General features: G+C 43.0%; 1 protein-coding gene across 1 annotated transcript in view; it reads left to right on the top strand.

The window, feature by feature from the left end:
- Window positions 1-24,429, top strand: part of UTP20 (UTP20 small subunit processome component) — an 84,905-nt gene extending 60,476 nt beyond the window's left edge. The window contains exons 41-62 of the mRNA XM_063133697.1: window positions 984-1,291; window positions 2,105-2,244; window positions 2,564-2,720; window positions 4,405-4,506; window positions 5,179-5,346; window positions 6,059-6,225; window positions 6,975-7,116; window positions 10,355-10,471; window positions 11,269-11,439; window positions 12,360-12,488; window positions 14,106-14,216; window positions 14,575-14,654; window positions 15,870-15,939; window positions 16,628-16,810; window positions 17,448-17,579; window positions 19,955-20,087; window positions 20,262-20,458; window positions 20,943-21,014; window positions 22,407-22,670; window positions 23,219-23,345; window positions 23,533-23,678; window positions 23,831-24,429. Coding sequence (XP_062989767.1) covers window positions 984-1,291; window positions 2,105-2,244; window positions 2,564-2,720; window positions 4,405-4,506; window positions 5,179-5,346; window positions 6,059-6,225; window positions 6,975-7,116; window positions 10,355-10,471; window positions 11,269-11,439; window positions 12,360-12,488; window positions 14,106-14,216; window positions 14,575-14,654; window positions 15,870-15,939; window positions 16,628-16,810; window positions 17,448-17,579; window positions 19,955-20,087; window positions 20,262-20,458; window positions 20,943-21,014; window positions 22,407-22,670; window positions 23,219-23,345; window positions 23,533-23,678; window positions 23,831-23,986 — 3,272 coding nt within the window. The 3' untranslated portion in view covers window positions 23,987-24,429. The remainder of the gene's footprint in view (window positions 1-983; window positions 1,292-2,104; window positions 2,245-2,563; window positions 2,721-4,404; window positions 4,507-5,178; window positions 5,347-6,058; window positions 6,226-6,974; window positions 7,117-10,354; window positions 10,472-11,268; window positions 11,440-12,359; window positions 12,489-14,105; window positions 14,217-14,574; window positions 14,655-15,869; window positions 15,940-16,627; window positions 16,811-17,447; window positions 17,580-19,954; window positions 20,088-20,261; window positions 20,459-20,942; window positions 21,015-22,406; window positions 22,671-23,218; window positions 23,346-23,532; window positions 23,679-23,830) is intronic.
- The last annotated feature ends 800 nt before the right edge of the window (window positions 24,430-25,229 follow it).

Below are 25,229 nucleotides of genomic sequence, written 5' to 3'. Positions count from 1 at the left end.
TAGTTTTTAATCAGTTTTTAATGCTTTGTGTGTATGTTCTGTGTTTTAGAGTTTTAAATTTTGTATACTTGTTTTTACCTCAATTTTAGAATTTCTGTAAACCACCCAGAGAGTTTGGGAGGCTATGGGAGCGGTATATAAGGGTAATAAATAAATAAATAAATAATGCATCACCATCATAGAAAAAATAACAGAAACTTGTATGACGACTATGTTTGTACTGCACGACCAATTGTTTCTTTACGCCTTTTTTTGGCCTCTACTTACTTTGTAAAGTTTAAACAGATTGCTAGTTTAGAATGTCTACTTAAAACCCCAGTCCTAAACCTATGTGGAGTTTTGGGTTAAGAAGAGCCAGCTCAACTTATTTTCTCACTCCAAGGAGATGTGCTGCACGATCTGTGCAATATTGTGAGGGAACCTTGGCGCTCAACTGGTGAATTGTACACAGCGGTGTGCAGTCTTCTGAGTTGCTCCCAGCATCTTCTGGGTCATTCATTGCAGAGGACTCTGGCCGCTTGGATTGCTTTTGCAGTTTAATACTTTTATTTATTATTGCATTTATATCCCGCCTTTTTTCCTCTTGCAAGGAACACAAGGCAGCATACATGATCCTCCTAAGTGCAGAACTCCTTTTGGTGTAGGGGCAGAGGATCTCCCACCCAGCTCTCTGCAGGGCACGTGATGTCAGTGGGCATGGCCATGCCCGCCTGGCCCAAGCTTCGCTGCGCATGGGTTTCTCCAATTAGGGAAGCCCCGCGTGCAGCAAAGCTGAGCCCTCCAAAATGGGGGAAAGCTCTCCAAAACAGCCCATTGAGGGGACTGAGCATGCTCAGTGACCACAGAATGCTTGACTGATCATGGGGTGGGGTGGCATGGACAGAAAACCCAGATAGGGGGAATGGAATGTTCTGGAAGAAGCTGTGGTTGGCTGGACCTTTGCTTTGGCCTACAGCCAAGCCTTTTCTTTCTGGTTTGCACAGCTGATGCAGAAGCCACGGAGGTCGAGCCTGAAGTGGAGTGTGAAGCTATGGAGGTGGAACTTAGTGATGGAGAAGAAGGCCAAGAAAACAGCAAGGACCTTTCTGAGGATGTCCATGAAGAGAAGGAGCCTGGTGCAGCTCAGCCTGATCAGTCTGCTAATGAAGAAGCTGAGGACTCCCAGAAAGCTGCAAAACCAATTTCCTTCCTGCCCAAGAATAAGGAAGAATTGGAGTATTTGATTAAGCACATTCAAGAAACAGTAACGGGCAATATCTTACCAAAGTTGCACAGGTGCCTCATTGCAAAGGTGCATTTCTAATTCTTCTTCATTATTATTATTTTTTAAAAAAGGATCTTCAGTATATCTTTTCTAGTTTGTCCCTGCAACACTAAGTCACCACTCATAGGTGCTGGGGCCCTTCCTCACTGAGAGCCCTGTTTGCCCTCCATGTGGGGATTTAGGGATGCAGGAAGAGGAAGGCTCAAACCCTCTATTCCGTTGTGTGCCCTGCGGCCCGAGAGTGCCAAGTGGCCGTGCGACAGGCTGGGTGCTGGGTCCTGATGCTGTGCCATTATTGATTGAACTCTGCTCTGCAAACTTCTCCAAGGGAGAAGTCCCTCCCCTCCCCTCCAAGGAGGTCGGGGCGATAGACGTTGACCTCCCTCTCGCTCCATTTTATCCTTACAACTGTTAGGCTGAGAGCAAGAGTGATTGGCCCGAGGTCATCCAGTGATTTCATAGCTGAATGAGGATTTGAATCTAGGTCTGTCTTGTCCTCCAGGTCCAGCACTCTAAGCACTACAGCACGTTAGCTCTGGTGCAGCATTTCTGTCTGCCAGTAGGTGTAAGAATGGGATCTAACCACAGTTGACAGTCAGAATTGCTATGGAGAAATTTTGGGGAGGGACTGTGGCTCAGTGGCAGAGCATCTGCTTTGCATGCTGAAAGTCCCAGGTTCAATCCGCGGCATCTCCAGGTAAGGCAAGGAAAAACTCCTGCCTGAAACCCTGGAGAGCTGCTGCCAGTCATTGCTGACAATACTGGGCTAGATGGACCAGTGGCCTGGCTCAGTATAAGGCAGCTTCCTTTGTTCCTAGGATTTTTCTCTGTACCTTACAGGTAAAGAGAGATGAAGAGCACAAGCTTGTGAAATCCAAGGTTGTGAATGACGAAGAGGTGGTCCGGGTACCCCTAGCTTTTGCAATGGTCAAGCTGATGCAGACTCTTCCGCAGAACGTCATGGAGGGGAATTTGCCAAGGTACAGTTCTTTGCAGTGAATCTGTTCAGTGTAAGTCGGCCTTTCCCACTGTGGGACCCTCCAGATGGTTTGGACTGCAACTCCCATCAGCCCCAACTAGCATGACCAGTGATTGGGGATTATGGGAGTTTAGTCCAAAAGATCTGGAGGGCGCCAAATTGGGCAAGACTGGTGTAAATTGTCTGGAAATGAAGAAGATCAATGTAGTATAAGTCTGTTGTTGGAGTGGTCTGGAACAGCAATGCTTCCCATTTAAGCCTGGGTTCAGTTCTCCTCCATTTCACTCTTTTTGGTGATTTTTGTCTCTCTTTGGTTCTAGCATTCTCCTGAGAGTCTGCTCTCTTTTGAGGAACAGAGCACAGGAAATCCGAGACATTGCACGTAACACCCTGATGAAAATAATGGAGGCTTTGGGAGCCCAATACCTACAATATGTCTTAAAAGAGATGCACTCAATCCTCGTCCACGGGTACCAGGTAAAGCTCTGGCTTTCTTCCTCCCCCTCCCCCTCCTCCTCACTTCTGATTAGATAAGAGGAGGAGGAGTTCATGGCCTGAGTGGCTTTCAGCTGCAAGGTCCTCCTCCTTGCCTCAGAGGTCCCAGTGAGCTCTGCTGCCTAGTAAGTGATGGCCAAAGGGAAGACAAATACAGGAAATTAATCCGGGCACTTTATGGGTACCATGTGCATTTCTATGTGGCGAGAGGCCTTTTGAAAGCTGCTTTGAGAGCCACTTGGGGCTATAAAGTGCGATGTTACGTATACTAAAGAAATAAGAACTGTAACTTGCCAGCCAGGGAGCCAGACACTGGGGTGCTCTCGGCTCTTTTGAAGAATAGCGCAAACAGGGTATAGCCGTGATGCTCAAACTGTGCAAATGGAAGTGTGTAGTTTGAGGATGGGGTCAGGGGTTCCTTTTTTCATTTGTCTTCCGAATGCTAGCCCCGACCGGCTCACCTTTGCACACAGGTGCAGGGTGCATTCACACAACTATATGCAAGGCTCTCTGCATCTTTTGCTGTGCAAGATACGGGTTCCGGGCGGGGGGGCATGGAAGGCAAAATAAGCTTAGAAGTTGGCCTCAAGCTCCAAGTTTGAGAAATGCTGGATTACAGTGGTGGCCAAAATTTTGGGCACTTTTTGAAATTTTCATGTTTTGCAACTTTGCATGCTTATAGAAAGTGTTCCGTTTCATGAAATTCAAATGTTTATATATCAATTGAAAGAGAATTTAATGCTGAATTCAATACAAAAAACAGAATGCAAATATCTGCAGTACAAAAAAAGGTTATGCTTACTTTAGTCTAAAAAGAAACAGGTGTGATTGAGTGAAGAAGCGGATTGGAATTGCAAACTGTGCTGGCCAATCACAATCCTTGTTCTGGGGACCAATCACATGGCAGTAGCTGTGATACATCATGTTTCAAGTTGGGGAAAGTCAGTTTTGCTGTTTGTTCTGTAACTGAAGTGCAATTGGAGATTGTGTGAATATTAAGTATTTCTCAAATTAAAAGTGTACGTACGTACATCATAAATAGAGCAATGGCACCAAAGGAAAGAGTTGATTGGACACCCAGGAAAAGAAGCAGGATTGTTGTATTACGTGAATCAGGTCTTTCAATTGATATATAAACATTTGAATTTTATGAAACAGAACATTTTCTATAAGCATGCAAAGTTGCAACACATGAAAATTCCAAAAAGTGTCCTCAATTTTGGCCACCACTGTATATAGAAGAACGGTGAAGGGTGTTGTTGGGGTGGGGGCTGGATTGACCCCTTGGTGGGCTGGATGATATCAGATGTGCCAATCGCCATTTCCCACTGTGGCAAATGCCAGCTACATTGGGAGAGCGACCAACGGGGATCTCCAGAGCAGCTGCTCATCCTCCGGGTTGCTCTGAGGCTTCTCTCAGAGTGAACTGGTGGGCAGCCAGGCTCTCTGAAGAGCAGATCTGGCCAGAGAGCCAGCCAGGCATTTGGGGAAGCAACAGCGAGGTGGGGAGGCACTGCTGATGCGCCAATAGTGACAGTGGGGGAGGAGATGTGGCATGTGGCAGCATGCATGTGCTCTCCTGCTTCAGGCAGTGGGAGAGCTCTTGCCAATCCTGTCCTGTTTTCAGTTAGTCATGCAGTAGTGTCGGCTTCTTCTACTCTTGTAGGTCCATGTGTTGACTTTCACTGTCCATCTCTTGCTGAAGAGCCTCGCTGGTATTCAGCTTAAAGTCGGGGATTTGGATCCCTGTGTAGAACTGATGATTGAGGTAAGTTCTTTGTAAGGGAAGGTCCTCCATGTGGAAAGTGCCAAGTGCAAAATGAGTTTGTTTCAGAGGTGCTGCTGCAGCCTTGAACTGAGTGTCTACCTGCACGGGGAGGGCATGGCTCTTGATTGGGTAATACCACAGGCAAAGCTGCCATCTTCATGAAGGAGCCATTGTTGTAGGACGGGAAAAGAGCAAGTGGAGCATTCTGTACTCTGCAGCTTGACTTCCGCAGTCTCAGGATTCACTGCTTGTGTTGTGTGGAACCCCTGATGCATTCATTCTGAGGGGGATAGATGTGTCTGCCTTCCAAAAGGACACTCCTAATCTTTGCGCATGAGCTAAACAAAGAAACGGGTTTTGGTATGTCAGATGGTCCCCTTCCTTTTCATCAGTTACACATTGATGGAATCTGTTGTTTCTACAAGCGGAAGATGGGTCGATAAAAGAATTGAAACTTTTGGTGATAATGTCTGAAATAACAGTGATCGCATCTACAATAAGCTTGTGCCATAAATGAATTCATTAGCATTTAAGGTACCACAGGACCTTTTCTTTTCCTATAGCAGACTAACCAGGCCGCCCCTCTGGAAATTATGTCAGGAAGGAAGTGACTGTTGCTCTGCTATTTCTTATTCTTACACTGCCCTTGTTACTCTCCTATATTCTGAAAAGATTTTCAACCATGAACTCTTTGGAGAAGTTGCTGAGGAGAAGGAAGTGAAAGGCATAATATCCAAAGTCATGGAGGCCCGCAGAAGCAAGAGTTATGATTCTTATGAAATCCTTGCCAAATATGTAGGAAAGGACCAAGTGACTAAGCTTATTCTTCCTTTGAAAGAGGTAAGAAGGTAGAATTAATTTTCTTGGGATCCCAGAGTAAGTTTTGGGTGTAGTGTGTTGCCATGAAATCTGGTCCTTTTGGGGCTCGGAGTTCCGTGGCACACCCCACTAGGCATGCAGTTCTGCAGGTTTTCCCTGAGCTTTGAGGACTTCTTATATATTTTGTGTATGTTTGTTTCAGCCATAATTTACACAAATAGAAATGTGCACAAATTGCATCTGAAATTTGTGCAAATTGCAGTCATAATTTGTGCAAATTTGTGCAAATTGTGACTGTAATTTGCGCAAATTAAGAAACATTGAAAAAACGCTACCTGGCCCGACTCGGGCCAGTTAGCAGAAGATGGAAAGAAGTCAGTGTGTGTGTGTGTGTGTGTGTGTGTGTGTGTGTGAAAGAGAGAGAGCCAATGAAAGCTTGTAGAGCTCCATTCCCACAAACGGATGCCTCCGGCATCCCTAGATATATGTATGTGTATTTATCTCACTTCTATCCCATATATATAGTAATATGAAGGCAGATGTGGTGTTTCGACATAGCATTGAAGGAAGCATAATAATGTGTCCTCTGTGCACATGTTGCAACAGCCAGGAAAGCAGAGTGCTGGTGCTGGTGGGGAGCTTTGCCTTTCTCATAGCAGCCCCCTACAATCTAAAAAGGAACTCCTTACCAGGATTTCAGTTTTAAGGTGCTTTTTGTGATTTTGACTTGTAGATTTTGGAGAATACCACAAGCCTAAAGTTGTCTCGGAAGGTGCACGAAACTTTACGCCGCATTGTGTCTGGACTGATAATGAACGCAGCAATGACTGCAGAATCTATTCTTCTGCTCAGCCATGGCTTGATTAGCGAAAATCTACCATTGCTAACAGAGAAAGCAAAGTAAGTTTTATAGGAAGTTAAACTACAGTTAAAGCCACAGTTTCTTTTCTTTTGTTTGCTAGAACTGCTGTTTGGAAGGCAATTAGCTACTTTTAAAAATGAAAGCAGTAACCATAAATAACCATAAATGTAAATTTATGGCGCATCCCTCAGGAGGAGATTGGATAGTTTAAAAGCAGAAGCGAATGCTTCCAGAGTTCTCCATTATGTCTGGACTTGTGGGAATTCAGGTTAGTTTAAACTGTGGTTAGTTAAAACAAGCCAAGATCAAACTATGTTTTATGATGTTGGCTTGTCCACAGAACCCCAATTCCCTGAGTTTGGATGCAATGGGGAGCTGTGGTTAGTTTAAAAGTGTAAGTGGATGCCAAAGGAAGAGAAGGGAGGGGAAGCACATGTGTTTGAGGCTCCTGTAGGCTTGTTTATGTAAAACTAACCCATTCTGGACTGTTATATCTGAACTGGCCCAAATCAGAATGGAATCATATGCTCAAACATTCATTGAGGGTCAGAGTTGTCCCTCCATCATAACCAGTTAACCAAACCATTTAATCCAGTGTCATTTCATTAAAGTCACTGGAATTACTTCAAAGTAAGTGGCTTGACTTCATTCTTAGGCACTCGTGAAGATTTGATTCTGTTTCCCCCCCCCTTCTTTGCTCCGCGTGGTGTCTGTGCTTCGCCCAGAAGAACTGTCTGCTGAGGCCTTAATTCTAGTTCTAACTTTCCCCTTCCATAACACTTTGCAGAACGAAAGCTCCGGCTCCTCCAGATCCTCGTTTGCAACCAGCGAGCTGCCTCTTGCTTCCGCCTACTCCAGTTCGAGGAGGGCAAAAAGCTCCTGTGAGCAGAAAGACCAACATGCACATCTTGGTGGAATCTGGGCTACGGGTAAGAAATTCTTTGAACATTAAAAAAAGAAAAGAAACCAAAACGTCTTTCTTTATGCTCCAGTTTAGGAATATCACAAAACTAATATGTTCTCATTCATCTCATGGTTCTTTTCTCATCCAACCTGATGGAGGTCTGGCAATGGGCAGCATTATGCTAAACAACGAAGACAAGTTCCCAAAGAACTAGTTCAACTGAAACACTAAGAACGTCAGAAGAGCCCTGCTGGATCAAACCAAGGGTCCGTCTAGTCCAGCATTCTGTTCACACAGTGGCCAGCCATTGGAACAGCACCCTTCCGCCCATGTCCCCCAGAAACTCATGCATATAGGCTTACTGGCTCTGGTACTGGAGGTCGCACCTAGCCATCAGGACTAGTAGCCATAGGTAGCCTTCTCCTCCTGGAATTTATCCAACCCCCTTTTAAAGCCATCCAAATTGGTGGCCATCACTACATCTCGTGGTAGTGAATTCCATAGTACAAGTACAAGGAACTAACCACAATACACTGGACTAATTACTAAGTTCTTTTATACACAATTGATAATTGATAATTAGATTTTCAACCAACGATATCAGAAAAGGTGTTACCGAACCATTTCATTACACATTTTACAAAAGGGTTATGCCAAATACTCTCCGGTTCGGTCTAGACGACTACAAGTAGTTAGATATTTTTTTTAATGATACAGTTTTTAAATTCTGCTTTTAAACAACATAACAACAGAACCCCAGTGAAATTCCATTTCGAATGGGAAGTCTTCCTCAGGTATTACAATAGATCATCATCATAACTTTATTGTGCTAGCCGAAGGCCATGACAAATACATCCATAGAAAAGCATACAACTATAAAAGTACACAATAGTTTAAAATAACCAAGAGAACCAAACAAACAACTTTAAATTTACTATGACTAAAGCTCTCATTTCGCTCAGCACTCTGAGTCTCTGTGGCAGTTTATAGCAATTTTATCTAGTTCTCTCTTCCCAATCTTTTTCGCTGCCAGTGCAAACAGGGCCACTTTATGAGTGACATAACTGTTGGTGTCGCTAAGGAGGAAGAGAACTGTTTCTGCTTGGGCATTCATGCCTCCATATGTCAGCAGCGGTTTCAAGAGTCTCTCTCTTGGGTCCCTATACAGAGGGCAAGTTAACATATAGTGTGTTATGTCTTCCACTTGTTGTTGACCACAGATACATAATCTCGATTCAAATGGTACCTTGTGGTAGCGTCCATCCAGCACTGCAGTTGGCATCACTTGAAACCTCAATTCAATGAAAGCATTTCTCAGGGGCAGTGGCCTCAATTTGGACAGATAACGTGCTCTATAGCGTTCTGTTTTTAGAAGAGGGAACCACCGAGAGAATTTAGAATTTTTAATAAGTTGCAGGTCCCTCCTGGAATCTATCCAAAAACACCAATCCCTTAGTTGCTTCTTCTCCATGCCTAGAGCAAACTTCAATTCAGGGAGATGATAACTATGCAGGAGCTTTTGGAATATTGCCGTCCAATGACAATTGTTTTCCATTTCTAGAAAACACTTGGTAGGAAGACGCTCATTTTGCAAGATGGCGATTCGTTTAAAATATTTTAACTGAGCACTCTCAATTCTTGCCCTAACTGAAGGACTACCAGCTTCTGCGCGCAAGAAAGGTGCAGGGGTACCAGATGGAAGAGAGAAAAGTTTTCGAAGGAAGTTGTTCTGCACAATCTCCAAGGCGCTTTGGTCATGGTGTTGTCAGACCCCCAGATTTCAGACCCATAAATCAGCTGTGTTATTACTTTGGTGTTAAAGATTTTTAGTGCAGGTTCGATCAACTGTCCCCCTTTATTATAATAAAACTTCATTAGAGCCCCCATAGTTTCTTGTGCTTTCAATTTCGCTGCCTCCCTGTGCCCTTTTCACAGAGGGACTCACTAAAGAGAATGCCCAGATATCTAAATGAGCGAACCTGGTCAATGACCTGTTGGTCCAAAGTCCATCTGTGTGTAGGTCTGCAGCTGCCGAAGACCATTATCTTTGTCTTAGTATAGTTTATTACCAGGCTTTCAGATTTGCAATAAGAGCTGAGAGTACCTAAAAGCTTTTTCAGGCCCAAACGCAAGAGAGATAAGTGCTATGTCGTCTGCATACATCAGAGTAAAGATCTTTCTGTTCATGATTACTGGGGAAGGGAGTTTACTTGGGCTAACTGTGACACTAGGTCATTAACATAGATGTTGAAGAGGGAGGAGGCCAGGAGACAAATTACAATAGATCTAACTCGTGAGTTTATATACAGTAAAAAAATTTACAAGCTGATATTGTTGAAAGAACAATTTAACCTTAGACAACTGTGTCCTGTCATTTGCCAAGCAGTAAAGGCAAAATTAGCCTGTTTTTAATGGCATAGAAGTGAGATTAATCCTCAGTTTCAAATGTAATAGCTGTTTGCCTAAATTTGAGCAACAATACTATATCAAAGGATTACAATGGATTTTCACCTTATCTCTTCCGCTCACCCTTTCCAGGAGGTTACTACTCCTTTTACCAGTTCCCTCGGCTCAGCAGTCCTAAATTACAGGCTGAGTACAGCTATATTAAAGATGTAGAACCCTTTAACAAAAGGATCGGGAATGTGCAGACACTCCTTTGTCCCCTCACATGCTTTTGGTTCCTTTCTTTACTTCCAGATTAGTGGCAAACCATGGTCTGCTCTTATATCTGAACTTGGCAAACTGGTTTGTGCAAACCATGGTCTGTCCAGTTTGAATAGCAGCAAGAAAATTAGAGCACGCAGAAGGAATATTTGGGGGTGCAGAGCAGTGGAAGGGAAGTATGCGAGCACAGGATTTGTGCATTTAGCACTAAAACGTGGTTTGGCATTGTGGTTGTGGAGATGCAGTGCTTTATAGCTCATTCCTCCCAGTGGAACGACAGGACGTTTTTCTAGATAGACAGAGAAGACTGAGTGAGCAGTGTGGGGCTGCAGTTCAGGAGTGGGATGGGGGAAGAATATTTCTCTATATCCAGTTAACTTCTGACTTTTTTGCTTGCTTGTACTCTCACCTGTTAATATCAATGGCGCATTTCCAAGGTGTTCATGAAATTACTTACCATGTTAAATAATGTCTGTGGTCTTTGATTGTTACCCCCTGAGGTTGCCCTTGTTTTCATGTAAACCATCTGTTGTATTTCAGAACAAGGATCCCTTTTTATGTGCCATTAACGCCTAGGACTTTTTTCCCTCCTCCAGCTGCTGCACATGAGCCTGAAGAGGTCCAAAATAAATTCTTCAGATGAGCATGTTTTAGAAATGTTGGATCCTTTTGTAGAGCTGCTTATCAACTGCCTTCAGTCTACAGATGTTAAGGTGGGTTTCTGAGCAGTGTGCAACAGCTCTTCTCCAGTGCAGACAGATCACAAAGTTCAGTCTGCATCAGAGTTCTTTATGCTGCCCCTAAGACAAATAAAGGAACTATGAAAGCATCCACTTTTCACATACTGTTACTTGGTACCCAGGGTAGGTAATTAAGACCCCTTAGTGTACCTTAAGTTTGTATCAAGTGTATGTTTCCAGCTGCAGAGAAAGGATTTAAAGGCATTATTGCTCACCATTGGGTAACCACAGTTGCTCTTCATATAACTGGAATTAAGAGAGCTTCCTGTGTTGAGACTTTTACTGGTTCTTTAGGGACACTCCAGTGTAAAATACATGCAGTGCGCATGAGCTTGCAAGTAGCTGATTTTCCTGGACTATCGACATAAGAAAATGGTGATTAGGGAAGGATTAGACCCTGCTTCTGTGTATATTGTGGAAATCCATCCATTTAAATGCATATGCATCATTCACATTTGATGTACTGCCACAAGTCCTTTGGTCTTGGAAAAAGTAGAAGTGTGAATTGTCACTCAGACAGCATGACTTTAAAGCACATTTTGGCATCTCTTGTTATAACAGTTCAGCACCAGATTGCTCTGTGATCCGCATGTATTTCTTTCCATGTGTTATAATTGCAGTATTGACTATCAGAGGTTCAAAGCCAAAGCATGGTAATATAGGTGTCCCACATGAGATAGAAAAAATGTTCAGTAGTTCCATTTGGGGGATTTCTGGGTGTTACCAAATATTCCCATGATCTACATAGGTGGTGGTTGTTTCTTTCCCAGGTGACCACAGGCGCTCTTCAGTCTCTTCTCTGGGTTTTAAAGTTTCCGCTACCTGCAGTAGATAAGAATATAGAACAGCTAACCAAGCAGCTTTTCCTTCTGCTGAAGGAGTTTGCCAAACCAGGAGCAGCAAAAGGCCAGAATTTTCATTTGGTGGTAAATTGTTTCAAAGTAAGTCTTAACCCAAAGAACAGCTCAGTGCTGACCCTTTGTCTGCCTGTGTAACTTGGCATTTAGTGTGATATTCTCTGTCTCCTTGAGATTTGCATGTGTTAACAAATGTTTTAAAAATGCACTTGCTAGGCAGTTTTTCTTGACTCTTATCCCTGCCTTGGTCTCAAGAATCGTTCCCAGCATTAGCTCACTTTAAGTCCGCCACAGATATTTGGGCCTGCGCAGCTGCCTAATTAGTAAGGCAAAGGGAGTGGATGGAGAAGACCCATGCTCTTGAATGGCCCGGCCATATTACCAGTGCTATGGGGAGTCTGTGACACTGCAGAAATACTTTTATTTTTCCTTGGTAGCAAAAGAAGGTAGTCATGAAGAAACTTGCCGCTCACCAGTATTTACAGTTTCAAAAGACAATTATTTACAAACCTTGTACATCACATAATTCTAAAGAGCCAGCATGGTTCACAATAAATTACATTATACTATCTTAAAACTGTCAGTTAGAACCATATATTGTAAAAGCTTCAGTAAATAAAAGGCCACAGAGGAATGGTTTAAAGCCTTTCATCCCCACCCCCACTACCAAATGGTCTACATAGATTTAACCATAGATTCCAAGTGTTCCATAAGGCTGAGGCCACCAAAGAACAAGGCTGGCTGATCTCCATCAGTCTGATCATTACTCAGGAGAACATTGAGTAGAGCCTTATCCAAAGGACTCAAAATGCAATCCTTTGACATAAGTGCCTTTGTGTAAAATGGGGCTTTTTCCTAGTAAGTGTGTTTAGGATTGCAGGCCTAATGGGTGGAGAGGTGATGGCCATGCACCCCTATAGAGAGCCCCAAAACATGTCCTGAGAACTTGGGATCTAGTAAAACATTCTGCAATATTCATATTCATTCTAAATTTTAATTTTCAGTGTGTAACTCTGCTTGTAAGGAATGCGAAGAGTCATATAACAGACAAACAACTGCAAGTATTGCTTGGATATGCTGAAGAAGATATCTATGACTCGTTACGGCAAGCCACAGCCTTTGGCCTCTTAAAGGTATTGCACCGTAACAAACGGCCTTCTAAGGATTACGTCTTCAAACTGAAACAAAGCTCCCTGTTTTTCATATGAAAGATTAAGGTGTATACAAAATTGATTATTTTGCTTATTGTGTCTAAAGAAAGCTTGCATGTGTTTACTTTCTAAGGGTTATCTTGAGGGATTGACATTCTCTGGTCTTCAGGATCCTATCTATCAAAACATTTGGATTCTGCCTTTCCATCCTGAAAATACTAGCCTCAAAACCCACAAAAAGCACAATCGATAAAAACCATTAAAACAAAACCAAGAATAAGTAACAGCAGCAATAATAAATGGAATGAGCTTCCTACTGAAAGGCATGTCTGACTTTCAAATTGTTTTCAGCTGGGACAAGGTACAAAGAAGGATGGAGATCTCTCACAAGAGAACGGCTTATAAACGTCACTGTTATCCCTTCCAGCACAGGCATTTTAGATGTGACTGTGAATGCTGCCTTATACTGTGTGTTATACTGATGTGTCTGCTTAAAAATGAAAGCTTTTCTCTCTCAGTTTTACCTCTGACAGCCAATGGGGTGGTTTGCACAACACGGCCAGCTCATTGTGGGTTATTTAACCACGAGGAGCTGTGGAGTGTGCTGCCATCGTTTTCAATGTGCAATGGCTGTTGTGGGTTATTTGAGGGTTAAGCAACTCTTGTATAACCTTTGATTATTAGAAGAAGGATATGTGAGGGTTGTTTAACCTTCACATTCCCCTGATGTCCAGGTTTGCACAAAACAGCGCAATCCCAGATTGCCCCAATCGGGGGTTGCATATTGAAAATGACGGCTACATGCACCATGGTACAGCATGTGTTAATCCTCAGTGACCTGGCAGTGTAGTGTGAAGAAGGTCCTAGTGTATGTTCTGGATATAGAAGCATGCACAGCTCCTCTACAAAGCACGTAGTCCTGATTTTCTCAGATAAATTTTAAGATTTAAAAAGAGAAAGATTATGTATACGGGAATACAAATACTTGTTAATTCACTGCAAGCCAGTTTTACTTGGTACCATCTAGTGGGGCAGGCACTGGGGTGCTCTCCATCTCGCTGCATTGGAGGTAGGATCTTTTTAAATTGAAGGCTAGGCCTCCCGGTTCCTCCTTGAGGCCATTTTTCCCCGCCTCCGCAGCATTTGGAAGCAGGTTGTTTGCTGGATCTGCTCATTAGAGCAGATGTGAAAGAAGGACAGATGGCTGTCCAGCCTCTACTGAAATGCCTCCCTCAGAGTAGAACCCACCACCTCCCTCGAAGATCTGCCCCACTGCTGAGCAGCTCTGTCTTGTAGTTCTACTGGGCATTGAGTTAGGGCTAGGACATATGAAGGAGAGGTTATTTCACCTTGGACAGTGGTTTCTGGTCTTGGGAAGGAGTGGGTGGTGCCTCCTAACCTTTGGGCGGGTTTTCTTCAATGAAAAAAGTTCCTGCTTCCTAATGGGCATAGCTGAGAGCACCTCTAGTATCTGGAGCACAGTCTGCCAAACAAGCCGAAGAAGAATTCACGGGTAAGGAGAATTCTGTTTTGAGTTCAGTGAGCGCAGAGCAAAATCACCAAGACTCAGGTTTGTATTTCATTCTCTCTCTCTTTCAGGCTATTTTATCCAGAAAACTGATCGTTCCAGAAATCGATGGTGTCATGCAGAAGGTTGCAAACTTTGCCATCACAGGCCAAAGTGAGCAAGTTCGAATCCAGTGCAGACAGGTTTGTAGAAATGAACGAGGTCTCTTCCCCCCTTCCCTCATGGTCCCTTTGTCATTACAACTGTTTCTGTCAGCTCCTATTTTATCAATAGTAAGCCTGGCAGCAGCCCAGCTGCATCCCAAGTAATGTTCCACGTCCGTTGTCATGACTCAGTTGCTACTGAAACCAATGAAGATGCTCTGTTCAGTTTTGGGTCCAATTAATGGACATGATTCTCCGCCCTGCCACATTGTTCTGATGTAGATAGCTCTGCAGAAGGCGGCTCTGTCTTTGGCAATAAGCCCTTTGTAAGTTTAAGCCGTATTTAGTCATTTAAGTTTCTAACAAATTGTTCCCTGTTTACTTTCTCCCACCACAGATATACCTGAAATATATTCTTGATTATCCCCTTGGTAAAAAGCTGAAAGCTAATCTTGAGTATATCTTCGCCCAGCTCAAGTAAGTGCCTAGAGAATCATTGGGAGCAGGGGGAGGAAAGCCAGCATTTTCCCCTCTGATCTGGCCACAGGCTCTTTGCGGAAAGAGGGCCAGGTGGGGCCAAGAGCCCAACATAAAACCTCAGTGGTGCATTTGAGGCAAAGGAGAACACACAGACACTGCATATTCTCCCCCCCCCAAAGTGGGTTTTGAATTGTTTTTCATATTTGCACTAACTTTTTGGCTTGTGTATGAACCAAAACTCACGTCAGAGACACAGGGAGCTGCCTGCTAGCTAGCTAGCGCTGTTCTCCTTCCTCATCTAGCTCAGCCTTCCCTAACCTCCAAATGTGTTGGATTACAGCACTGAGCATTCCCAGCCAGGATGGCCAATTGCTATGCCAGCTAGGACTTGCCAGGCCAGCCAGGCCAACACCTCTTGGGGGGCGCCAACCTGGGGAAGGCTGATGTAGCCTCGTACTCACTCTTTTTCATCGAGCTCTGTGCTGCCTGTTCTGACTGGCAGTGGCTCTGCGGGCACCCAGGCAGAGATCCTTCCCATCACCTCTGATTTGCCAAGGATTAAACCTTGGGTCTTCTGCACGTGCAGCATATGCTCTACGACTGAGCCAGTGGAGGCTGGTGAGTCCAATATCATTGAGTGGTGAATCCGCTCCGAGCTTCAGTCAAAACCCATCAGAACTGTTTGGAGCTATCCAAGGTGCAGAAGCACCTTGGAAAGCGTCTTTAGAGTTCTGACTGAAACCTGGTGTGAGTTCATAGCCCCACTGACATTGGAGCCACCAACCTCCACTGGACTGAACTGTGGTCCCTCCTAAACCTTGTAAAGACTTCCACAAGTGCTTGAATCTGTACACTGTGAGTTGTGCCATTAAAACATTTGGTGGTGTACAGGATAAGTGTCTTGTGGCTTTGTTCCCTCCAGCCCATTTATATATCTCCACGGTGTGTATGTTTCTCTTGAAATACGTGAGGCAGCTTGGCACTAGCTAGAACCAAGACCTTCCTAGCTTTTCTAGCTGTTTATTGGTTGAAGGGAAGAGAAGGGGAAGGTTTGCAGGCAGCTGACTCCAAAAGAGTTCTTGTGCCAGTAAAAGTTGCTTGAAGGAAGAGAGACTTTCCAGGTAAATAAACACCAATGCATGAGGAGAGAAAGCACTCCATGTCTAAATTTCTGTCAATTTTTGAAGATACTGACCATTATTTTTTCCGTAGTTATGAATATGAGACCGGAAGAGAGTCTGCTTTGGAAATGATTGCTTACCTCTTTGAAACTTTCCCTCAGGTAATGTCTAATTGCATCACAAACCTAGTGCTCTTTCTGGGTTTTTTTTCAACTTGAACCCAGAATGTTGGCATTTAATGGAAGGTTTCACATAAGGCCACACAAGACTAGCTTTCATTGAAACTTGGCTGGACGTCTGAAAAACCGTGCATGGAATCAGGTTGTAAGCAAGCGCTGGGCAGCTGTTTACATATAGCAGCTTTCTCCAACATAGCAGCCCCAGAAGTGTTGGGCTACAGCTCCCATAATCCCCAGACAGCATTACCCTTGGCTGTCCTATCTGGGGATTATTGGACTTGTAGTTCACACATCTGGAGAGTGCTGAATCAGGAAGGCTGCTATACAACTTCCTCAGTGTGTGCCTATCAGTAAGATGGCCTGAAGCAAAGGCTGGGGAAAGCAAAAGAAATAATTACATACAGATTATTCTGGTTGTTTTGACATGGACCTTGCTTTCATTCATGTATGCTGGTGGGGAAACCAAAGAGATGGATCAAACTCTTAAAACCATCTAGAAGTGCCATTTTTATTGGTAGAAAAGCAGCATACTGAGCAAATAAATAAAATGCACTCTTCGTGTGTGGTTTACAGGGGGGAAATATCCCCAAGGTGAAAAAAAACCCTTCCTTCTAGAGATTGCCAATTAACAACTGGCTGATTTTGTCTTTTTCCTCCCTTCCTTCTTCAGGGTTTATTGCATGAGTTTTGTGGGCTATTCTTTGTTCCATTGTGTATGATGGTAGTAAACGATGACTCTGCAAAGTGCAAAAAGATGGCAGCCCTGGCGATCAAAAGTCTCCTCAGTAAGATTAACCCTTCAAATCGAGACCTGATGTTTTCCCTGCTTACCTCATGGTTCAAGAGTGAAAAGGTACCACTTATGGCAGTAGTTTGAGTCGTCATTGACAGTGGGCTTTTGTTAGCTGAACGGAGACAATGAGGGAATGTCAAGGGGTAAATCTTTTTGTAGAAATTATATTCAGCAGAACATCCTTAGCTGGTGGGAGAACAACACTATAATTTATAGGGCCTGAGGAATTGTGCCAATTTTTTTTGTCATTTAATTTTTGGCAGGAGTGAAATCTCAGCTCAGAATGGTGACTGAGTGCCTTGTTGAGAAGTCGTTGGGCTCACCAGCTTGGGTGTTTTCCCTTTATCAGGACTCAGCTGCCTATCTCCAGGCAGGCTTGCTCTGAGCGGGCTCCTGTTGTGTTCTGGCTTTGTAGAGCAGCCTTCTCCAACCTACTGCCCTTCAGATATGTTAGACTACGACTCCCATAATCCCACAGTTCACATTGCCCAACACATTTGCAGGGCATCAGGCTGGGAAAAGCTGTTGTAGAGGGAAGCACAGCTGTTGCAACAAGAACCTTTCAGCTCTTCTGCGTTTGGCTTGGAAAAATCGACACACTTTACCTACCATGCATATGCAAATAATAAATTGTGCTAGTTATATTTCCTTTAAAAAAAATAATAATCCCTTTCTAATGTGATGTCTTTATTGACAGAGCGTACACAAGAGGTTAGCCACTCATGCCTGTGGTGCCTTTGTGGAAGCCGAGGGTGTCGAATTTGAAAAAAGACTTGGAACCATTCTTCCCGTGATTGAGAGAGAGATGGATCCTTCAAATTTTGAAGATGTAAGTCATTTAATCAGGGCTGATGTTTAGGGGGAAACTGAAGAGGAACACCAAAGAGGTGGATCAGACAAGACAAAGTGGTCCATTGCTTGGCAAGGTTGATCGAAATAAGAGCTGGTCTGCAGATGATCAGTTTGCAAAACAAACCCGCCCAAAGAATCTGATTTGAAACTGTTCTTGCTTCCTGTTGTCTACCTGTCATTCTTGAAAGGAGAGGAAGAGCTTAATTATTTATTGCTTTTAGAAACAGTATTTTTCCCTATCCAAGTGACAGTACAGCAACAAGGATAGGGCAAAGAAGGAGTGGGCAGGATGGAGGAGTCAGCTTTCAGAGCCAGTGTGGTGTAGCAGCTAGAGTGTTGGACTGTGAGTTGGGAGATGCAGGTTCTAGTCCCCACTCGGCCATGGAAGTTCACTGGGTGACTTTGGGCCAGTCACAGACTCTCAGCCCAACTCACCTCACAGGGTTGTTGTTGTGAGGATAAAGTGGAGAGGAGCCTTGGGTTTCTTGCAGGAAAAAAGGCAGGATATAAATGCAATAAATAAATAAATCCGACTGTGTTCAAATAGAGTAGGTTAGAGAAGAATTATTTTTCTTCAGTGGGCCTAAGTGTCTACAAAGACTGGCCAAATGGCTGTGTAAGTGTCCATATATTTCCATCGATGGTAAGCTGTCAGTTTGTAGAGTGATCAGTGAACATAAATCTTCAGCCACTTAGTATATTCCAGGCATGGATCTGTCTTTCCAATGCTGTAAAATAGACATAGCAAGCAAAGCTCAGTGCATCCATCTCTGGGGGCCCAGGGAAAGGCGCCAGGCTGCCAGAATGTAACTCATGAGTACATGCATATCTTTAAAATGGAATGAGGTCCCTAGGACTAAGCTGATAATCATAGACACCCTTGGCCAAAACGGATCAATGTACAAACAGTGCCGCCTTAACTAGATGTTTTGGGAAGGGGGGCATTTGTTGTGCAGCCTTTGGCCTAAGAGCAGGTGAACTTCGCAAGACCATGCACAGTTTTTGTGGTGACTCCATCTGTATAAGAATACGTTAACGCAATGCTTATTACTAGAGATCTACCAAACCGATTTTGCCTTTTTTTAAAAAAAACCAGCAGCTTGCGCAGCGTAGACATGGAGAAAATGTTCAAAAAAGTTCTAATCTCGCGCTTTAATAGCCAAACAGCATATTTAGGTTCGGACAATCATGGTGAGGGAAGCAACCATTGTGGCTGCTCCACCCAGCCCCCACCTGACTGACTGCAGTGGGAGTTGGCGTCTTGTCCAGACCTGGCGAGTGGTGGGATAAGTGGGTTGTACTGACCCTTCAACCTATGACATGCAGTAGAAGTTGTAGGGTGGCCAAATATGCCCTATTTTTCTGCAGCCTGGCCAGGGCGTGATGCAGTCGGGGAATTACAGTTCCCACAGGGAGAAAAACACAAAGGTGGGGAGAGAAGAAGGGCCTTGGGTTTTGCGAGTCGGGCCTGCTCTTGAAGCAGCCTTATTGGTGGCAGGGATGGTGGTGGGGGTGAACATTCTGAGGTGCCAGTGAAGGAGGAAAGGAAGTGCCCCTAGGAAAAGCCAGGTTTTAAAATACGGGGGAAGAGGGAAGGAGATGGACTTGAGGGCTGAGGGGAAGAAGCGAATGTTGTGAGGAAATGAGGGCCAAAAGTCCCTGGTTGTGTTGAAGGAATGTAACCTCCATACAGCTTCTGGAGGACTGAGATAGTGCATGTCAAGTAACAATATGTTTCTCCCTCAGATCACTAGTGCCCATGGTGACAGGGGCTATACATTTGGCCTGTTCAGACAACACACTAAGCCATGGTTAGGCTACTAACCTTTTTTGCAGCAAATGGTTAGTGAGCAGTTTAAACCAGTCTTCTGAGGCCACCATGGGTCGAAATGGTTCACACAACACGCTAAGCCATAATGTTTAGCTCAAAATACTTAACCACCATGGCTTAGCATGTTGTCTGAATAGGGTCAGTAGTATGAATAGACTGCTGTAGCCATCCTCTTTTTGTACTTTGTATTGCCTTGCTAAATATGTTTACTGTGCAAATTTCTTTTCAAATTGTGGATATGAGGGGACAGAATATTTTTTTCTTGCTCAAGGATTCCAATAAGTGTGTGTGTGTATGTGTGTTCTAAAACCTTGTAGATGTGCTTAGGGTGACAGCCTATATGATATTGTATTGTTCCCTGGCTGTCTCCCAGTTTCACCTCAAGCTCTTGATTCTTAATAACATTTTTTGTAGTAAAATTAGGCAGCATCTTATACACAGCCATAATGACTTGTATCGAAACCTCTTCACTACTCATATGCTGTTAAATTCAGCCACTGTTCATGTTTGCATATTTTTAGGTTACAGAAGAGGCTGAAGAAAAAGCTGCGGACAGATTGCTGTTCAGCTTCCTTACTTTGATCATTAAACTAATCAAGGAGTGCAATATTGTTGAATTAAACAAACACAATGAGATTCTGAGCAACATTTGGGGTTAGTAGTTTTGTCACCATTACAGTGCTGTTGAAAATTGACATGTTTGTTGTGCTAGGGGCTGCTCATATAGAAATAAATGTATTGTATTGTGTAAAATTGCCTTTTAGTTTGTGTTCATCTGTGTATGAAAGGATACAGTTTAATTAACCCCAATTTCTCCCATTTCTGAAGGTCATGTCCAGTCCCATTTATGGTACCCTCATAGTTGGGTGTGGTTGACTTCTGCTCAGATTTTTGGCTTGTTGTTTGGTTCTCACAAGCCAGAAGATCTTGTTAATAAATGGAGTAAAAGAAAGCTGGAAAAGAGCCAAGGAATGCCTACAGAGCCATCAGCAACTACCTTCTTAACAGAAGAACTAGACAAAAAGGTTAGCATTACTCTCCTAAGCTCCATGTCTTGTATCACTGCATGTTTCAAGCTCCCTGTGGGTGGCAAAAACAAAAATTAACACTAGTTTCAAGATCATTTCATTCATTTCAAGATCATTATAGAACTTCACATGATGGAGTTGATTCCTTGTGTCTTTCACAGTCCTTTAGCAGAGCAGATTGTTCATGCAGCAAGATGGTCACTAAAATAAAAGGCCAAAATCTTCTGAGTTAAAACAATCCAGGTTGGATCTAGAATGTGCCTTTTGCAAGAGGAAGGGATCTTCTCGATTTTGAGGGATCCCCCCTCACTACATTCTGCAGAGTCTCCTGGCTCTTATGTAGCATTTTTAGTGGGAAGGTAGGGACAGGAAGTCCCCTTCCACCAGCTCACACTTAAGTCTGGTTCCTATCCTAATCATTTCTTTCATGCTACAGTGCTTTGTATGACGTGGAATGATCACAGTAATTTTGCCTTTGCAGATGAAAACACTTGCTTTAGCCTTTTGCCATCAGCTGAAGTCCAAATTTCTGGATCCATCCCTTGGAGAACAGGTGAGATGCTAAGTAGACTTAGCACAGATTTATCACATTTTGGAATGTACATGTTGAAATAATATATAGCTGAAAGAGACGAAGGCTGGGTTTGCATGGTCAGGAGGGGTGAAAGAAAGTTGTAGGGTGGGTCCGAATACACCCCCGAATACATGACATGCATAGGTGACATGGCAACCCATGCTTCTTCAGAGGAATTATATAAATTGTGATCATGTGACCAGAACACGTTGGGTGGGAAACCAACAATGGGTTCTTCCACTCCCGCGATCGGTCTCTGAGATAGGGAATCAAATGACACCCCCATACATTTAAACATTACAATAATAAATTTGATGTCTTTTCATTATATTCTGAAAAATAAGTAAATCCTGTGGCTGTAGACCTACCTGTAGTGGCTCTCCTCCATCCTTCAGAAGCTGCTTCCTAGTTCCCAGAGTAAGATGAATCAAAACAAGTTGGCAGCATGTTTGGTGCATTTTTTAAAAAAAGTGGGAGCATGGAAGCGTGGAGTCCCACAGTGCTAGATCCACTTTTTGATTTGTTACAAAAGCTTTTCTTGTACAGAACCCAGATAGGTTCTTGATCCAGTTAGGTAGAATAGAGAAACACGGCTGTTTCCCCATGTGTCATTGATGTGAATTTACTGATTTCACTTAGAATATTCTTAAGGGGATGACATCTAAACACTGTTCTAGTATCAGTTAGGGTAGGAGAACTCACTGAAGACATGTCAACATAGAAGCAGTTGTGGTTGTTACTGGGAAGCACAGCCTATCCTGCACAGTCTCTACCTCCTTCGGCAAGGTAGTAATGTAAAAAAAGGTCAGATCATTCTTTCCCACTTTCCTTTGATATTAGCTGGTTCCTTTGGTAAGAATGATGTTTCAGTCTCTGCAAGAGTAGTGGAGGTTACTGTTGTACAGCATTAATTCATAGCACAAAATTGGATTCCATTCGCTTTGAAGCTGATGAATGGCTGCTGTAAGTGAATGTGATGCAGTACCAATAAGAAATGGATCTTCTTGGCACACACTTCCTTCCTTGTGTACATATTCTTGGCTATAATAATAGCATTAACATGTTCATATCCTAGGGAAGGCCTCTTAAAATTGCAGGCTTAAATGCGATGTCAGCCATATTGTAGGGTGTGTCAGGGTGCTTGGTAAATCCTCTGCTTTTACAGCCAGCCACAAAACAAGAGGTTTACCAAAAACCTCATAGGTAATCCACAAAATTTAGCTTATTTATTTTTATTTATTTATTTATTACATTTATTTATTTAATACAGCTTGTATCCTGTTTGGCCTGAGGGGCACAAGATTAAGTGATGGAAGAAAAGTGGAATATAAATATACCAATTTAAAAAATTGTTTTTCCTTTATATTTAAGGTTGTAAAGAATTTGTTGTTTATAGCCAAAGTACTGTACCTTCTGGCTCCTTCTCCAGAAGATGGCAAAGAAATCAGTGAGGAGGTAGGTCAGGAACCTGAGGATCAGGGTGACTCGGGAGATGAAGATGAAAATGAGACTTCAGCTCTGGAGGTGAAGGAAGCCAAAGAGAAAAACAACCCAGCCACTCTATTGTGGGTGATGAAAAGACTCTCTGTAATGGCAACACGAGAAGCTGCATATTCACCCAAAGACCCTTTAAAGGTTTGTATGTCTTCCTATTAGAGAACAATTTTACTTTTACCAATAATGCCTTCCACTTATCGTTTCAGGATCTCAGTGCATGTTACAGTTCTACCAGGTGCAAAGGTATTAGTGGAAATGGTGCAAGAACGTGTCCAGCACGTTACTAGGCTAAATAAAAATAGGGTCGTGCCCATGAGTGGTTCCTTTCTCCTAGACAGCTATAACAGTGTGATAGGCATTGGGGAAGAAGGGAAGAGAGCTTCTTCCATTTCCCGGCTACAGGAGCAGTTATTAATGTAAGAGGCTTGGAGGCAGGTGAGTGGAGGCTCAGAGGTCAGGCAAGGATCAGACCACATCACACTCCTGATGCCATAATCGAGGTTGTGGGGGTGAAAGGAGCTGAGTTAGGATTGTGATTAGGCTGTGAATAAGCCAAGCTGTTTTCAGAGTTGTTTAAAAGGTATGGTTTTTTTCTGGGCCTGACTGAGGAGTTATTCACTAGTAATTAGGTTCTTTCAAGTAGGGTGTTGTTGTTTTGCTCTTACCAAACATGTATGTCTTTTCAGAGAACCTGCATCTTTAAATTCCTTGGTGCTATTGCAGTGGATCTTGGGAAAGACAGAGTAAAGCCATACCTTCCAACAATCATAGCCCCTCTTTATAGAGAACTCAGCAGCACCTATGCAGAGCAAGGTAAGAGAGATTTTGCACTCAAGTTTTTGGCAATAATTGTTTCTAGTATGGAAGCTTTCACTTCCATTTTAGATTAACTGCAATTTGCCATGTTCATCCAAACACAGATAAACTGTGATTTAAAATAATGGTTCACACCTTCATTTGTCAGCTGGATGAATAATCGAAGTCATGTCGTCTTTCTTAGATCCAACTCTGAAGAATCTTTCTCAAGAAATCATAGAGTTACTAAAGAAACTGGTTGGTCTGGAAACCTTCTCAGTTGCATTTGCTTCTGTGCAAAAGCAAGCCAGTCAAAAGAGAGCTATCCGAAAGAAACAGAGAGCTCTGGAGGTTAGTTTTAAGTTCATTTCTGCCTACATCTGCTTAAAAATGTAGAACTTCGCACTTGACATGAGAACATTTATTTAAACCACACAACTTCAGGATGTAAATGGAATGTGTTTGAACTTGAACAACATTGGTTTCTTTGTTTTTCTGGTTAGGCGGTGGCTAATCCTGACATTGCTGCCAAGAAGAAGTTAAAAAGACACAAGAATAAAATGGAAGCAAAGAAGAGAAAAATAGAATTTTTGCGGCCTGGTTACAAAGCCAAAAAACCAAGAAGCCACACGTTGAAAGACTTGGCGATGGTAGAGTGAAAAATGAACACTTCACTCTTGTTACAAATATGGTTGCTTATCCTGCATAGAGCATGAGGCAGAAAACCTCTGAGGACTCTGACAAAATAAGAACTGCAGTTCAGCAGGGTCTTTACTAGGCTCTATTTAGGAGATATTTCAACTGAATTTCTGTAACTTAAGGCAGTATTTACCGGAGACTTAAAATCACATCATGGCCTTTTAAAGTTCAAAGTTGTTGCAGGAAGGATAGACCTCCTGAACAGACAAAAAAGATACATTCATATAGATTACTAAATATTTATTTGTAATTTTAATGTATACAGATTGTTTAACTGATACATTGGGAAAATTGTAAGGTACTATCATTTCAGTAAGAAGATGCTTTAAGGCTAGCTTTTTTACTTGCCCTTTCAGAGGTCCAGAGTTCATTGTACAGTGATGTACAGATGGTGTTAATACACTTTTTTCTAATTAAATATGTTGATGTAAAAATTATATTGTCCAACATGTGACTAACTCCACAACTAGGTGTTAAAGGTATTTAATGTGCAATTGAAACACTGGTTTGTTTACCAAATAGATGCGGCTTATGCTGTTACTTTCAGACACACAAGCTCTCTAACCGTTTCCTAGTGAGAACTTGTTTGATTGCTTATTTCAGAGGGGAAGGCCTCCCTATGGGGGTTCAAATGCTTTCCCTAACTTCCTGAGGTATTTCCCCCCCCCCACACACATTTTGGACCAGAAGACAACATGCTGCTGTTCTTCCCATCAGCTCAATACTGAGCGCTGTGTCCTTCAACATCGGATATCAAGAGGTACAGTATTTGTAAAAATGAAACCAGAAAGATAGTTGAAAGAAACAAAATGAGCAATCAGCCCTAAGGCATACTAAGGGGCATATGGTTCTGGTTTCCTCCCTCATAAAAAAATAAACCTCTTCCCCTTGAAAACTGGGGGATATGTTATAAAGGAGTACTCAATAAAAGAAGTCCGTACCTTACAGTTTGAAATGGCCAGTTAAGGAGGGAAGAGTAAGTAAAGTCATAGCTAAATATTTCTGCTCACTGGGTAGACAACCCACCAATATATATATATTATGGCTATTGCAATTCTAGAACTTTGCCCTCTCGCTCAGAGGGCATTTAGAGATGGCTGATTCCTTCCACCTACTTTAGTAAAGAGGATTTCTTCCTCTTCCCTTGGGAGGCGTCCCTTCTAGTTCTGTCTCTAGTGAACCAACAGGCCGCCTTGTGGCTCT

Source organism: Elgaria multicarinata, chromosome 9 (assembly GCF_023053635.1).
Source record: "Elgaria multicarinata webbii isolate HBS135686 ecotype San Diego chromosome 9, rElgMul1.1.pri, whole genome shotgun sequence".
Lineage (NCBI taxonomy): Eukaryota > Metazoa > Chordata > Lepidosauria > Squamata > Anguidae > Elgaria > Elgaria multicarinata.
This window is presented reverse-complemented; position numbering and strand designations above follow the sequence as displayed.